The 16,741-nt window shown below is 43.1% G+C and overlaps 1 protein-coding gene across 1 annotated transcript in view; it reads right to left on the bottom strand.

Moving 5' to 3' along the window:
- Depdc1b (DEP domain containing 1B) overlaps positions 1-16,741 on the bottom strand; it is a 71,167-nt gene that overhangs the window by 18,102 nt on the left and 36,324 nt on the right. The window contains exons 3-6 of the mRNA XM_031360204.1: positions 15,165-15,300; positions 10,528-10,655; positions 8,913-9,043; positions 6,359-6,406 (exon numbers count right to left, since the gene is read on the bottom strand). Of these exons, the coding sequence (XP_031216064.1) occupies positions 6,359-6,406; positions 8,913-9,043; positions 10,528-10,655; positions 15,165-15,300 (443 nt within the window). The remainder of the gene's footprint in view (positions 1-6,358; positions 6,407-8,912; positions 9,044-10,527; positions 10,656-15,164; positions 15,301-16,741) is intronic.

Below are 16,741 nucleotides of genomic sequence, written 5' to 3'. Positions count from 1 at the left end.
TGACTGGTGTAAGAAGAAATCTGAGTCATTTTGATTTGCATTTCCCTGATGACTAAGGATGCTGAACATTTCTTAAAGTGCTTCTTGGCCATTAGAGATTCCTCTGTTGGGAATTCTGTTCAGCTCTGTTATCTCATGTTTTAATTAGTTTATTTGAGGACCTCACAGAGACTGAACCACCAAACAAAGAGCATGCATCGGCTAGACCTAGGCCCCCTACATATGTAGTAAATGTGAAGCTTAGCTTTCATGTGGGTCCCCAACAACTGCAGCTGTCTCTGACTCAGACTCTGTTGCCAGCCTTTGGCTCCCTTTCCCAGAGCTGGGCTGCCTTGTCTGGGCTGCCTTGTCTGGGCTGCCTTGTCTGGGCTGCCTTGTCTGGGCTGCCTTGTCTGGGCTGCCTTGTCTGGGCTGCCTTGTCTGGGCTGCCTTGTCTGGGCTGCCTTGTCTGGGATGCCTTGTCTGGGATGCCTTGTCTGGGATGCCTTGTCTGAGTTGCCTTGTCTGGGTTGCCTTGTATGGGATGCCTTGTCTGGGCTGCCTTGTCTGGGATGCCTTGTCTGGGATGCCTTGTCTGGGCTGCCTTGTCTGGCTACCTCTGAGGTAGTCTGGCCCTGACCATGTCCTGTGCCAAGAGCTAGGCCGAGGACAGCGCCACTAGAACCTGGGTCCCCCAGGAAGAAAAGATGATCTGTGCAACTTGGTGGCAAATGCCCCCAGCACACTACACAATGAGCACAGACTTATGATACCATGCTGACACACAAACTGGAGGTGCCAGTGTGAGAGGTTGCACTCAGTCCTGATGAGACTTGGTGTGCCAAGGCAGGTTGGTACCCAGAGAGTGGGATGGAAAGGAGGGGGTGAGAGGGCAGGACAGGGAGGAGAGGAGGGATGGGGGTTGTGATTGGGATGTGAAGTGAATAAATAATAAAAAAAAGAGAGAGAATGATTAATGTGACACCTACTTGTAAGTACTGTAGTGTGTATACAGATATTCAACATACACAGGCAAGTTTTCACATGGAAGTAACATATACCTCTGTTCCCATGTTTATGTTTCCTTGAATATATTATAAAAATAAAGAGCACTAATATATGTTCATTTTAAAAGAAAAGCATGCTTTTCTCTTTTTATATAAAACCAGCCTTATTCGTGTAAAAAATTTTCTTTAAAATAGTCAACATTTTCCTAGTCTTAATAAAGTTAACAAAATTGCAATTTATTAATGTGTAACAGATGAATTATGAAGAAATTTTTATAGCTTCTTGAGTTCATTAGCTATACTATAATATCCTTCAATCATACAGCTGAGTGAAATACTGTTTCTCCTAACAAAATATTTCAGACAAATGAAAATTTATATGCTTTTTTAAAAAAGATAACAAGGAAGATTTTATATTCTATCCTATCAATTCATTATAGATCCCAACCAGTCTATCTGCCCAACTATCAAAAGAAAACTGATCACTGCAAAGCTGGAGCAAACTCAGAAACTCTGAGGTAGTCTGGCCCTGACCATGTCCTGTGCCAAGAGCCAGGCCAAGGACAGCGCCACTAGAACCTGGGTCCCCCAGGAAGAAAAGATGATTTATGCGACTTGGTGGCAAATGCCCCCAGCACACTACACAATGAGCACAGACTTATGATACCATGCTGACACGCAAACTGGAGGTGCCAGAGCCTTGAGGACCACGGAAGAAAAGGAATGCAATCGTGGTGACCAGCTGCAGGCCAGCAGTTGACTAAGCCATCAGACCCAGCTAGCTAGCTATACCCAGGAGGATGAGCACAGCAGCTAAGATGAATTTAAGGAAATTCTTCCCACAGGATTGCTAGGGCTAAGAGATTCTAGATGTAACACAGAGGAAACCATTCTGGACCATGACATTCAATCCCCCAGGATACTATAAAATGGCTCTTTATTGTGTCCCTAAAATCTCCTTTTCTGAGGGCTGGAAATATGGCTCAGAGGTTAAGAGCAAGTCCCGCTCCTGCAGAGGACCTGGGAGCCCACATCAGATGGATCACAAGCACTCACAACTGACGCTCCAGGGAAGCCGACGCCTTCTCCTGGCCTCCGCTCAGAGACATGTGTGCATACAAATAATTAAAGATGAAAATCTTTAAACAAAAACAAAACCTTTTTTATCCTTCATATTCTGTTCTCCTTAAAATTAATTTTATTGTCTAAAATAATAACACCCCTTTATGTGCTGTAGCACATAAACCTACAGCAACAATATAAACTATGTGGCTTCCTCCCTCCTCACATAGCAAGTTTAATCAAGTAGAAGTTGGATATGTCTCAGCAAGCAAGACACATTGCAGAAATGGTGCTTACCAGAAGCCAGTGGTTCACTCTAAACAATTATATGCCTTGAGAATGTCATTATCTTTCACAAAAATATGAAAAAAAATCCTAAAAGAAAATAGAACATGTATCTTTTCTTTCTTAATCATCTTGAGCTGTGAACTCTTTTTTCTTAGTCTAGCTTTTTATAAAAGTTCTTTCTGACAGATTCTGGAATGAAACGCTTTGGCTGCTTTAGTTCTGTTTCTGACGCACACACAGAGAGAAGGGAATCAGTTAATTCAGCTCTGCATTACTTAGCATCAGTCTTCATTGTGCGAGCACCCATGAAAGGTTTGGCCCATGTGTGCACAGGCTACAGTGACTCAACAAGTGCTTGAAAGAGAAGGAAGAATATCAGGCTTGCAAAAAAGAAGTCAAGTAGCCCTCGATATGTCTGATGGGCAGCCAGTCCCATTTTAGAGGACTCAACAGGAATCTGCACTTCTTTTTATTTTTTTAGGATTTATTTATTTAATGTATATGAGTACATTGTAGCTGTACAGATGGTTGTGAGCCACCATGTAGTTGCTGAGATTTGAACTCAAGACCTTCGGAAGAGCAGTCAGTGAGTGCTCTTAACCACAGAGCCATCTCATCTGCACTTCTTAAAGATAAGGACAAAGAACATGTCATGACTTTGAGAGACTCAAAGTAAATTTTGATAAACATAATTTGGGGAAGCTTAGAAATTTTAAATAGCTATCCAACAGGCTGAGCTTGTCCTTTGGCCAACTTTTATATTTGATATATATAAGCAAACTTCTGTGATATGCTGATTTGTAAAGGTTACTCTTTTTTATTGGATATTTTATTTACTTACATTTCAATGTTATCCCCTTTCCAAGTTTTCCACAAACCCCCATATCCCATCCTCCACCCCCTGCTTCTATGAGGGTGCTCCCCCACCCACCTACCCAGACACTCCCACCTCACCACCTTAGCATTACCCTACGCTGGGGCATCAAATCTTCCCAGGACCAAGGGCCTCTCCTCTTATTGATGCTAGCTAAATAAGACCATTCTCTGCTACATATGCAGCTATAGCCATGGGTCCAACTCTTTGATTGATGGTTTAGTCCCTGGGAGCTCTGGGGTGTCTGGCTGGTTGATATTGTTGTTCTTCCTATGGAGTTCCAAACCCCTTCAGCTCCTTCAGTCCTCCCCCTAACTCCTCCATTGGGGACTCTGTGCTCAGTCTGATGGTTGGCTGCAAGCATAGGTCAGGATATGGCAGAGCCTCTCAGGAGGCAGCTATATCAAGCTCCTATCAGCAAGCACTTCTTGGCATCAGCAATAGTGTCTGGGTTTGGTGGATGAATATGGGATGGATCCCTAGATGGGGCAGTCTCTGGATGGCCTTTCCTTCAGTCTCTGCTCCACTCGTAAAGGTTACTCTTAACATATGTGAGACATGTTTCTCCTCCAGCTCTCTGTGTCTCCTATGCATGGCACTTATGAAATCACACCTGCCTCTACCCGGTGTCCAGGAGTGCCAACCTTGTTGCAGGTATTTGTGGCTTTCTGTGTCAGAGGGAGAACTGAGTACCCAGTTCCCTGCATCCTAGCCATCACAGAAAGTCAAACACAATTACCACACCTTACAGCGTTTTCCCCCACATCACATCTTCATTCCTGACTGGTCCAAATCTTTGGTTCTCCAGAAGCTCAGAATGAGTGTTAGAGCTTTGTAATTGTGCCTTTATCCCACCACTACCAACTCTAGCCAAAGACGTAGCTTATATTTATTTACTTCAAGGACTTGAGCAAAAAGAATAAAAAGCACTTCAGGGCCAGCAAGATGGCAGGCACAGTGGATAAAGGCACTCACAGCCAAGTCTGACACTGAGTCTCAGGCCCGGAACCCATAAGGTGGAAGAAGAGACTAACTTGGACATGTATCCTCTGATCTCCACACTCCTGCTGTGACATGGGAATGCTACATACACACATACACACACATATCACACAATACATGTAAATTTAAAAATTTAAGTAAAGTACTTCTTCCCCAAGTTAAAGCCATTTTACTCTACATCTCAGAGTGTCCAAAATATCAACCCAAAGTCAATGAAAATTTTAAGAGGTAAACCTGAAATACTGAATTTTATACAAACTGGCATTGCTATACATATTCATATGAGAGTGTACGAGTAACTCCACACAGGGCCAGCGAGACAAACAAGGCCCAGTGATTACCTTCACTCTATAATCAAACAAAAGTAACTCCAGTTTAATCAATAATTCAGTTTACTAATTCAATTATTTATACACCTGTCTCTGCCTATGCTGATCCTACACAAAAACAAGAAAGTGATTATTTCCTGAAGTAGCTGTGAGATTAAAGAGCTTCTCTAAAACCAAATATTGTCATTATCAATCAGACAAAATAATGAGAACTCTCATTAAAATCACACATTGGGGCAGATCAGACTGTTCCTTGGATAAAGGCGCTGGCCATGCAAGCCTAATGATCTGAGCAAAGATCCCCAGAATCCACAATAGGAAAAACTGACTCCCCAAGTCATCCTCTCACCTCTACACATGCATCACAGAATGCGCCCATCTATATGCCCACATACCAATCAATCACATACATACACATACACACACACACACACACACACACACACACACACACACACACATATTATTTGGGTTAAGTTTCCTGAAAATCCCAAAGAAAAAAATGCTAGGGTTCATGAGCAGTTACAACACCATTCATTCCTTCACAGTGCCCAAGATAGCCAATGAAATGCATGCCTCCTGTACGCTGAAGAGATTTTCTATGCCTATGAACATTCCCTCAGGCACACCAGGCCTACTGATCTTCCATGCAGGTCTCTGAGACAGTCTGTCTTGTTCCTCTGCATGTAGTCTTCTCTCCTAAATCAGGCTGCAGATCAGCAGTCAGTCCTCTAAAGCACTCTGCCCTCTGAAAGCCAGTAGGGGACTGAAGCTGCCCAGCAAACTGGGGATGTAAACATGGTAGACACTTAAAAATCTACAGACTGTTAGTAGGTGGCTGCTAATATAAACACTATCACTCATTTCTTTCTCCCCTATGATGAGCTCCTAGGAGGGGCATGGACTTTGTCTACCATGCAATTATATCCATGGGAGGACTAAAGGTCTTTAAAACTGTAATATTACAACCCTTCCTCTAAGTCAGGAATCTACAGTAGAGCACAGTGGTCTCCAAACAATTTCCTGCCAGCCACACAGGTGTCACATCAAGACCCAGCCACACAGGTGTCACAGCAAGACCCAGCCACACAGGTGTCACATCAAGGCCCAGCCACACAGGTGTCACAGCAAGACCCAGCCACACAGGTGTCATATCAAGGCCCAGCCACACAGGTGTCACATCAACACCCAGCCACACAGGTGTCATATCAAGGTCCAGCCACACAGGTGTCACGTCAACACCCAGCCACACAGGTGTCACATCAGTGCCCAGCCACACAGGTGTCACATCAACACCCAGCCACACAGGTGTCATATCAACACCCAGCCACACAGGTGTCACATCAAGGCCCAGGCCACACAGATGTCACATCAGCACCCAGGCATACAGGTATCACATCAAGGCCCAGGCCACACAGGTGTCATATCAAGGCCCAGGCCACACAGGTGTCACATCAATGCCCAAGCCACACAGGTGTCACATCAAGGCCCAGGCCACACAGGTGCCACATCAACGCCCAGCCACACAGGTGTCACATCAACATCCAGCCACACAGGTGTCACATCAGTGCCCAGCCACACAGGTGTCACATCAACACCCAGCCACAGAGGTGTCACATCAACGCCCAGCCACACAGGTGTCACATCAGTGCCCAGCCACACAGGTGTCACATCAGTGCCCAGCCACACAGGTGTCACATCAACACCCAGCCACACAGGTGTCACATCAAGGCCCAGGCCATTGAGCAGGGATATTTTCTAACTCAAGGCACTAACTCCTGTTAACTCTATAAAACTGACAGATAATTAATACTTACAATTTGCCAAACACTTCATAGCTGACAGGACCCAATGAGGAAGTTCTTCTGTAGAAAAAAAAAGAAAAATACAAAAGATACCTTATTCATCTCTTTATAACTCAATCACACACACACACATACACACACACACACATACTCACTCACATACACAGAGTATTATAATAATGTATCATTTGCCCAGGTAATAGGAGACATTTCACCAATTTGTGTACCAGAATATTTAAAAGATAGAAATCCTCCTTTAGCAGCAATGTTATAACGTGTACCTGAATAAATCAGGCATAACATTTTCTCTAAGGATGAGATGCACTTTTAAAAACTGCAGTAAAATGTAAGAATTGGACAGGTTGTCCAGAGAAACACATGGCATGCACGAGGCCCTTGGTTCAATCCTCAGAACCAAAAGGAAGATAAAAGAGTTATCATTTTACCTATTATCTATTATTTTCCTATTATTTTCCAAATGTTCTAGGTAACAAAAATTCCACTGACATATTAATCACAGGCTAATAGTAGGTCAGCCTTACAATAGTAGTAACATTGCGCAGATAAGCCCAGCCTAGGGGCCAGAGATAGACTAGAGGCTGGAACACAAGATGTTCTCTCACAGGACCAGAATCATTTCCCGGCACCCATGTCAGGGAGCTTATAATCACATGCAACTCTAGCTCCAGGGGACAACGCCCTCTTCTGGCCTCTGTGGGCATAGCACTCATATACATAAACCTACACAGAGACATACACATAAGTTAAAAAAACAAACAAACAAACAAAAACCTCCCAGCCAAATCACTTGTCACAGCCCCCTCACCTGGGCACTGCAGCAGAGGTGAGCTTATATGTGATTATATGGAGTGGGAAAAGCTGGGTTTCACCTAATGAACAAACCCGAGAATTATAAAACCTTTCCTTCTTCCAGAAAAACTTAGCAAAACTAAAAGTAGCTGGTTGTCTACCAGCTCAGAGTAATGGCCCTGCTACACTAGAAGATCTGGCCAGGGTTAGCGGTATTTCAAAGACCTCTGCCCCTCTGTGCAAGGGAACCTAGCATTACAGCTTCATATTAACGCAGCAAGTCAAGTTTCCAGACTGATTTCTGTCTACCACTGCCCGCCATTCCTGATGGAGGTACTAGGACAGGTGAAGGGCTCCCGGCTTCCAAGGCAAACTCTATTCCTGTCTGGAGACACACTTACTGATGTTCCCCCTCTAACAGACAGCAATCCCTTCTCATACACGCCACTGGCTCAGAGCCTCAGCCGAACTTAGCTTATTATGTCCCCCAAGAACTGCACCGTTTTCTCACATCCAAATGTCACTTGGTTCTGGCCAATCCTCAGCCTCAAAATTTAAATTAAAATATCAACTCAAAGAACTCATCTAGTTCTAATCTAAGCCTTATCTATAAGAAGAAAGGGCATTTTAAAAATAGGTCTTGGGTCAGGTTTGATGATACTTGCCTGTCAGCTAAGGAAGGAGGATCTCAAGTTCAAGGCCAGCCTGGACTACATAGTAAAACCTTGCCACAAACAAACAACATAATAAATCTGATGATTGTAGCCCTCCAGGAACTATATATAGGGAACATAACTTGTCTTGTTGCAAATTTTAAAAATGAAGGTTTTATTTGTTTGTTTGTTTGTTTTTGACAGATTTATAAGCCATCTTGAAGGATACCTGATTAAAAAAACTTTCAACACTTAAAGCTACCTCATTAAAAGAAAAATAAATAATAAAAAGGACTCTTCCAGACAATCTAACTCCTTGATACCACTGTGGGCCTGAGAATGTAGCTCTGTTGGTAGAGTGCCCGCCTAGAATGCACCGGGCCCTGACTTCAGTGGTCAGCACCATATAAATCACTTCCACATGGTAATTCATGCCTGTGGCTGCAGCATTCAGAAGGAGGTGGGGAGGTGGCCCTTGGCTGCCTAGCTTGGGCTACATAACACCCTAACTCCAAAACAAGCAAGAGGAACCTAAATGCAATGAAACCTAAAACTGACCTGGACACTCCCTTAGTCTAAACATTCTCATAGGTCTGGAGTTTTCCTAGGGACAAGATGGAACTGCTAAATAGCTAGGCAGCTCATATGGAGCTAGAGCAGTGGTTCTCAACCTGTGGGTCTTGACCCTCAAAGGGTCGGACAACCCATTCACAGGGCTTGCGTATCAGATATCCTGCATCAGGTATTTACACCATGATTCAAAACAGTAGCAAGATTATAGTTATAAGGTACCAATGAAATCATTTTATGGTTGGCGGTCACCACAACATGAGGAACCATCTTAAAGGGTCACAGCATTAGGAAGGTTGAAAACCACTAGATTACCCTCAGAGTGCACTGTCCTGAATCCTAACCCCAGACACTCATCTTTTTATGCCATTTTAATAAACCCAATATTGGGTGGAAGGCACCAGCAGGAAATAGGATCTGTGTAGCAGCGCGGGGTGCGCTCGGCTGGGGTTTAACAAGGGTAGACCGGGAACTGGAAGACCTCTGCAGCCAGGGTGTGGTCAGTCAAGGGCCAGTGGTTAGCGGGTACTTACTCGACTTGTCGTCCAAGATGACCACCCCCTGCTTGCTGACACTATACACATTATGGATGATGAACTTGGAGCTGACAAGCTTGGTGTTTAAAACTTCTTCCAAGGAATCAAGGCCAAGAATTTTCTGTAAACTAAAAAGGTAATTAATTCTTAAAATAATTTTCAAAATACTTTAATCATTTTTATAGTGCTAAAAATTGAGGAATACAAAAGGGGTGTGTGTGTGTGTGTGTGTGTGTGTGTGTTATAGTATGTACACATGTGAGCATGTGCACCTATGTATACTCATGTGGAAATCAGAGAAGGATGTCATATGTCTTCTCTGTAGTCCTCCTCCCTATTTTGTGAGACAGGGTCTATCTGACCTCGAAGGTCAAAACGTGAGTATGGCTAGCAGGCCAGCAAGCTCCAGAATCTCCTGTCTCTATCCTGAGGTGCTACCTGGCGTTACAGGCAAGGGCTGGCGTGCCAATCTTTACATAGGCACGGGGGATTTGACCAGTCTTTACATGGGCACTGGGGATTTGAACTGAGGTCCTCCTGCTTTCACAGCAAGCTCTCTTACCCACTGCACATCTCCCCAGCACCTCACAAGAGCAGTCTTTAAGATGGAATATCTTCATGTACTGCACCCAAACTTTCTAGACCATGGGTTAGGAATGGGATGTGTTTAAAATAACATAAAATATAATTTTCCAATAGCATACTTCTTAAATTAATTAATCATATAACGACCTGAATTCCAAAAAGCAATTTTTTTAAGTAAAATTACTTAAGACCAAATTTTCCATTATATGTTTATTAAACTTAAGATGTCAGTGCTGCTAAAAGTTTCGAGATTTTAGGTTGGGAATGGCAGTGCATACACAGAAGGTTGGACAGCATGACAGAAAAGTCAAGGTCAACCTGGTTACACAACAAAAGCATGTGTAGAGCATGTTTGCAAGGGAGGAAAATAACAATTAAAAAAGAATTTAAACTCTTGTTTTAACTATAACACATCTAACACTAGAAACTTCTTAAAATCCAGTTAAATTATATTTGTAAAAGTATTTGCATAAGTACAGATTATGCAAAGTTGAGATTTCTTTAAGCATAATTTCAGAACACTAAATATGCAGAGTAGGAAAGAGATAAAATAGAAAGAAGATCCCGGGCTGGTGAGATGGCTCAGCAGGTAAAAGCACTGACTGCTCTTCTGAAGGTCCTGAGTTCAGATCCCAGCAACCGCATGGTGGCTCACAACCACCTGTAATGAGATCTGGCGCCCTCTTCTGGTGTGTCTGAAGTCAGCTACAGTGTACTTACATATAATAATAAATAAATCTCTGGGCCAGAGCAGTCAGGGACTGAGCGAGCAGGGCCAGCCAGCCGACCGACCGGAGCAAGCAGAGGTCCTAAAATTCAATTCCCAACAACCACATGAAGGCTCATAACCATCTGTACAGCTACAGTGTACTCATAAACATAAAAATAAATAAATAAATCTTTAAAGAAAAAGAAAGAAAGAAAGAAAGAAAGAAAGAAAGAAAGAAAGAAAGAAAGAGAAAGAAAGAAAAAGAAAGAAAGAAGGAAAGAAAGATCCTTAGAATTCTCAGATGTCAAATGTGCATACTATGACAACGTCGTAGACTTCCAGATCTCTTCCACGTTGGCCTCAGTCAGCTGTCTGCGGTGGACTAGACGGCATGCCGGCACCTCTCCAATAGCAATACTGTGGCGCTTGAACCACATCTCAGAATTCTAGTTTTGCAGGATTGGGGGTGGGTGGCGGGGCAGGAGGGAGAAAGGATGAAAGGAGGCGAGATAATGGGAGAGAGAATACATATGTCAGTATAAAATGCTATGGATTATAAGAAAAGTTTTGACTTGCCCACTTGAAATTTGACTAGTAATAACGGTTAGAATTATAGGCTAACTTTCTTTGCATGGGCCTCAGAGAAGTAAGGAATGGCTCTCAAGACTAGGATGTACCAGGATGAACAGCAGAAGTGCCAATGCAGAGTCACTAAAGCCCCGCTATTTCCTCGGGGAATGCCAACTAACCATGAACTTTTATAAATTCAAGATCAAGTGCAGAAATGCTTGTCTGAATTCACATTGTCCCAAGTGAGTAATCATTCAAAATAAGAGGAATATAACTTCAAAGATTCTCTTTTAAGGGCAATATCAGATACATACAATATTGGAAAGCAACCCAGGCCTAGGCAACTACTAGGGGCAGAAAAGTAAGCACCCTACAGGGACAGCCAAGGATGCCTAGCACATAGGAGTGAGGCCTTCTAGTATCACCTTCTGGGGAGGGGACAAGCGCCAGCTTAGAAAGCTTAGGGCAGTCTGCTCAAGTGACAGAGTTCTCCACATCCTCTTTCTAGGAGCTCATGGTCCACAGCTAGGCTATTAAACACACATCAAACACTTTTGTTATCACAGAGAAAAAATTTTACCTGTAAGAGGCAAAACATGTTAGAAAACATTTACAACAACTTTCTAGAATACATTCTTGCAAATATAACACTACAGAAAAATCTTAATTTGAAGGAAAAAAGAAAAGAAGGAAAGTTGTACTACTTGTTTTTTGGTTTTGATTTTTTAAAGGGGTGTGTGTGAGGGGGGTGTTTGTGTATGTGTGTCTGTCTGTGTGTGTGTGTGTCTGTGTCTGTGTGTGGCTGTGTGTGTGTGTCTGTCTGTGTGTCTGTGTCTGTGTGTCTGTGTCTGTGTGTGTGTGTGAGAGTGTATGTGTGTGTGTGTGTACGTGCACATGTGTATGTGTTCAGGTGCCCATGGAAGCCGGTGGCACTGGATTTCCGATGGTTGCTAGCCTGTTAACATGGCAGCTGGAAACCAAAGTTGGTTCTTCTGCAAGAGCAGAAAGTACTCTGAACCGCTGAGCCATCTCTCCAGCCCCTGTTTTTTGCTTCCAAATGACCAAATTACAAATGAAATTCAAAGACCAGATGGATGTATCAATTTTTAAATATCTAAATCAGGTCTTTAGGCTTGAAGGTAGAAAAGTAGAGCCAGACAGTGGTGGTGCATGCCTTTAATCCCAGCACTTGGGAGGCAGAGGCAGGTGGATTTCTGAGTTTGAGGCCAGCCTGGTCTACAGAGGCTGTCTCCAGGACAGCCAGGGCTACACTGAGAAATCCTGTCTTGAAAAAAACAAAAACAAAACACACAACAAAAAACCCTCAAACAAACAAAAAAAGAAGGTAGAAAGACTATTAAATTTATCTGCAAACCCATTTCCAAAGATATCCTAGAAAGTATTCCAGTATTGTTTAGATTGTTCTATGTTGAAGCTCTGGAAAAATACACCTAGTATTAAAGGACTGAACAAGTTAATTATATCAATTTTATAATAGGTATGATAAAATTAGGCATACTAGAATGATGTCAGATGCTGACTAATGTGAAAAATGGGAGTAACACATTGTTCTACATGAAAAACACAAGACACAAACAGCCCAGAATTACCTCACTGTGTTAAAATGTACATGCACCAAAAGGGTACAAGTAAAAACTGTAGCAGGAGTAATTCTCTGTAATGTCTCAGAGAATTTCTTTCTCTGAAACAAATTAATCATAGAAGGCATACTTCACCGCTACTGGGAACATACATGAGGAACTCTGGCCTTAGCACTTGACAGACATAAACTCAGCTGCCTCTCACAGTACCTCTGTATCTCAGGGTACTAGCATCCTCAGCTGCCTCTCACAGTACCTCTGTATCTCAGGGTACTAGCATCCTCAGCTGCCTCTCACAGTACCTCTGTATCTCAGGGTGCTGCCAACCTTCAGTGGACTCTCACAGTATCTCTGTCTCATGGGGTACTGCCATCCTAGTATTACTGGTCAGAACTTTTCCACAAAAATACAACAGACATCAGAAGAAACCACATTTAAATAGCCACTCATCACAAAAGCCAGGCAGGGCCCAGCAATCATCACCACCCAGAAAAAGAAAAAGGAAAGAGATGACAAAAGGTTTTTTTGTTGTTGTTGTTTTGTTTCTGTTTTGTCCTGTGGAGAGTTGGCCTCACTCTGTTAGCCCAGGCTGGCCTGGAACTAAGCAGCCTAGGCTGGGCTTCAGCTCGAGATCTTGCCTAAGTCTCCAGGCATGCACCACCACAGTAGCCTCTCAAGCTCTTTAGGAAAGATGAAGCATCTATTTACTGATGATTTACCTCATCCTAAAAACTGCGTCAAGGTCCCCTGAAGAAAAGGATCCTAGTCTACCATTCTGGGTTTGGATCCTCTTCAGGAAGAAGGGGACAAGCAGTGGTGGATCCCATAACCAGCGGGGAATGTATACCTTGGCCTAGCACGTCAGAGGGAGATTCAAGAAAAGACAGACCAGAATGCATTCAAAGAGAAGTATAGATGCATGCACCTGGCTGAGAGTTCAGAGGGTCAGATGGCTCAGGGGCACTGGCACGCTCGGGCTTCCAAGCACTGGTGCAATACTCTGAACAGGGCTTGACACATGCTAATAAACAGCTATATTTATTAAATGCTAATAAACAGGTCTTTCCAGGGGCAGCAGCAACATTATGATTGCAAAGAAGAGAAAGGGAAAAACATATGGATGGCTTCAAAGCCTGCTTATTTAACTGTAAAAAAAAAAAAAAAAAAAAAAAAAAAAAAAAAAAACCTGGCCTTCTGAATAACAGCCCTACGTAGAGGGGTCTATTAGGTGTTAAACATACTGAAGAAAAGAGAACCCAATTCTTAGTATTTACATATTAATTTTTTCTCGACTAGGAGCTAACACTTGGTTACTTTGTATTCTGTAATTACGAGCATTCCCTCAGATAGCGAGCACTCCTGCAGGCCCCGTTTTGCTTTCTTTCGAACATTTATTTCCTATTTCACTAATTTTCTCTCACCAGACTGTGAGAGTGAAGAACGTGTCCCACATCACTGACTCTACTGAGCTTGGCACACTTAGCCCCCAGGGACACTCTTAATAAATCTCTTCGAATAAGTAAATGAGGGACTTCCAAATACAGTCTCTCCTCTGAGTTCACGGTCCTGTCTCCACCCACCTGCTTCCTTTTCATATAAACCACCGTTATCGCCAAATGTTTCCAAAGTCATCCCCACCCTTGACAAATCTGCAAGCCCCTGAGGAGTCCCCACTTCTGTCTCTGGTGTCATCTTTGCCTTGATCTTAATTATTCTCTCCAAGCTGAGATATCACATAATTTCCTTAGAGGGTGAAAAAAACACTGTTTTTGTTTTCTTTTAATTGGATTGACTAAAAATATCTTCATCACATCTTTGTAAACAAAAGTATTTTGATGTCTATTCTTATAACACCTGGTTAACCTAAGTCAATAATGTTAGTAAATTTCTCCCAAATTGTCTTATCAAAGTTTCTCTCTGTGTTTTATGTTTTTAGCATCATATCAATCTTGGCAGTCTTGTACTGTGGATGTTTTAAGAAAAAACTATTTTTTAAAAAGAGAAAAAGAGAGGTTGCGTGTCTCGCAATGTGCTGCTGTTAGAGCGCACAGAAGCCGTGTTTGTTTATTTGTGCCTGTGCCTCGAGTTGGGTACTGGGGCCGCTCCATAGGGCAGCCCACTTCCTCGCTCTACCTGAGAGGGTAACTGAGACAAGTGCAGGAGGAGACAAGGAGGGGAGTAACCTCTCCAACAGGAAAGGGGGTCACAGGGAGCTGACCAGAAATCTGCTCTGAGGGAACATATGGAAACAGTGACCACATGCTCCATCAACACGGGATGGAGGGACAAGCATGGAAAGGCCAGTCTTCTGGTAAATGACCCCTCAGCTGATGACACATGAGGAGTATTTCACAGCGCTTCCCAAACACTGCATAAAGGATCCACCAGAAAGACTGGACCACGCCCACAGCTCGCTAGAGGATTCCTCCTGGGTTGAGCTCATCAACTCTTTTTTTAAAAAATCATGACTGTGGCTTTAATTAATGTATTTATTGACAATTCCATACATGTATGTAATACATTGTGGTCACACCCCTCACCCCATATCTCCTTCTCATTCCTTCCAGACCCTTCCCCGACCCTTATCTCTGTTTCATCTTTTTTATTTTGTTTCTGTTGTGTTTACTGTGTTAAACTCCCTGGGTTTACCCAGGGCCAGCTGTGTGGACATCCACTATCTACTGGAGACTGAGGAACTCTCTAATGGCAACCCCATGCACACAATGACTTCCTCTTCCCCAGCAGCCAGGACTGCCAAAATGGAGCCCACTTCGTAGAACTTACCATCACAATTGGCCTCACTGGAATGTTCTCCTGTGAAGTGCCCGGTGGGGGATCGTTCCATTCTGGAAACTTAATAACATCTCTTTGATACAGGGGCTTCTTTGGATATGGCTTCAGGGGTGAGGAAGGAGGAAATCTAAATCCAAGAAGGAAAGCTCTATTATTGCAAACAGTGGGAGACAGCGGTTTTTCAGCACTCACTCAGATAAGCGATGAGCCCGGTCCTCATTAAATTATTGCACATGAATCATGAATAGCAGTACTCGACAATACAGAATTTTAAGATATTCATTCATAATGCTCGCCAAATAATATTTATAGAAAAAAGTTATAAAATATACATAACGTTTTTAATAATAAAACTTGCTGGAACCTGGGGCTTGTTCACGTTACACACCTCTTCAGCCACGGAGCTACATACATCCTTAGCTCTCCATAGACTGCACTGAGACAGGTCTCAGTAAGTTTGCTTGGCTGGACTGGAACTGGCTACATGGTGAGGCAGATTTGCAATCTCACTGCCTCCGGCCTCTCTGGTACACTCTGGATTACAGAGTGTACAACTGTGGCTGGCTTCCTACTTGTTTTCTTGTTCCTTTTCTTCTCCTTTGTCTCTAAGATGAGGTCTCACTAAGGTACCTCAGGCTTGAACTCCTGGCCCAAGCAACCCTTCTGCTCACATACACACACTCACACACCCACACACAAACATATAAATTCCTAAAAATTCCCTGTGCTATCCATGGGAAAAATAAATCAGATTATTAAATATTTTATTCTTTTGTAGAACGTTTCTTAATTGAGAGCTGCATACATGTACACAAATATCATTTATCACCCTCTTCTCCTAGATCATCCACCTCCCACCCATTCTCAATTTATCTCTTTTTAAAAAATATCCCATCGAGTCCAATTTGTACTTTGCATATACTCATGAGCATGAGGCCATCCTCTGAAGCATGGTCACTATCAGAGGTGACATCCTCAGAGAAATGTGATTCTTCCGCCCCTAGAAGACGCTGTCCAGTAGCTCCACAGCTGGGGTAAGAACGCATGAGCCCCATCCCATCCATGGTGGAATGTGAACAGCGTGATATGATGCAGACAAGCCCAGCCGCTGTGAGCGCCTAAGTGTAAGAGTCCAGCCACATCTGGAAGACACTGGCACTAGTCCTCCCAAACTCTGGCTCTAACCATCTTTCTATCACCGTCTTTTGCAATGCTATCTATCGGTGATACAGATGTCCCGTTTGTGGCCAAACAATCCATGGACACTTAACTCTCAAACTTGGACCAGTTGTGAGTGTCTGAGCTGTGTTTCTTAAGGCAGATAGCAAACCAGAGAGTTTTAAAAGTGCCGATAGTGTTCAAAGAAAGTTTATATCAAGGTGAATCAGGAGACACAGCAATAACAAGAGCTCTACAGAAAACCACTTCAGGAAGTCACAAGAGACTTGAAAGGAGCTGCGGAGTGGAGAAAAGCCGAACTCCGCGTTCTCTGAAAAGAACATCTAATAACTGCGCTGTATCTCAAAAGTCAGTTTGGATCTGAAGAAAAACAATGAGGCCTGGAAATC

The sequence above is a fragment of the Mastomys coucha genome, unplaced genomic scaffold, assembly GCF_008632895.1.
Source record: "Mastomys coucha isolate ucsf_1 unplaced genomic scaffold, UCSF_Mcou_1 pScaffold8, whole genome shotgun sequence".
Classification (NCBI taxonomy): Eukaryota; Metazoa; Chordata; class Mammalia; order Rodentia; family Muridae; genus Mastomys; species Mastomys coucha.
This window is presented reverse-complemented; position numbering and strand designations above follow the sequence as displayed.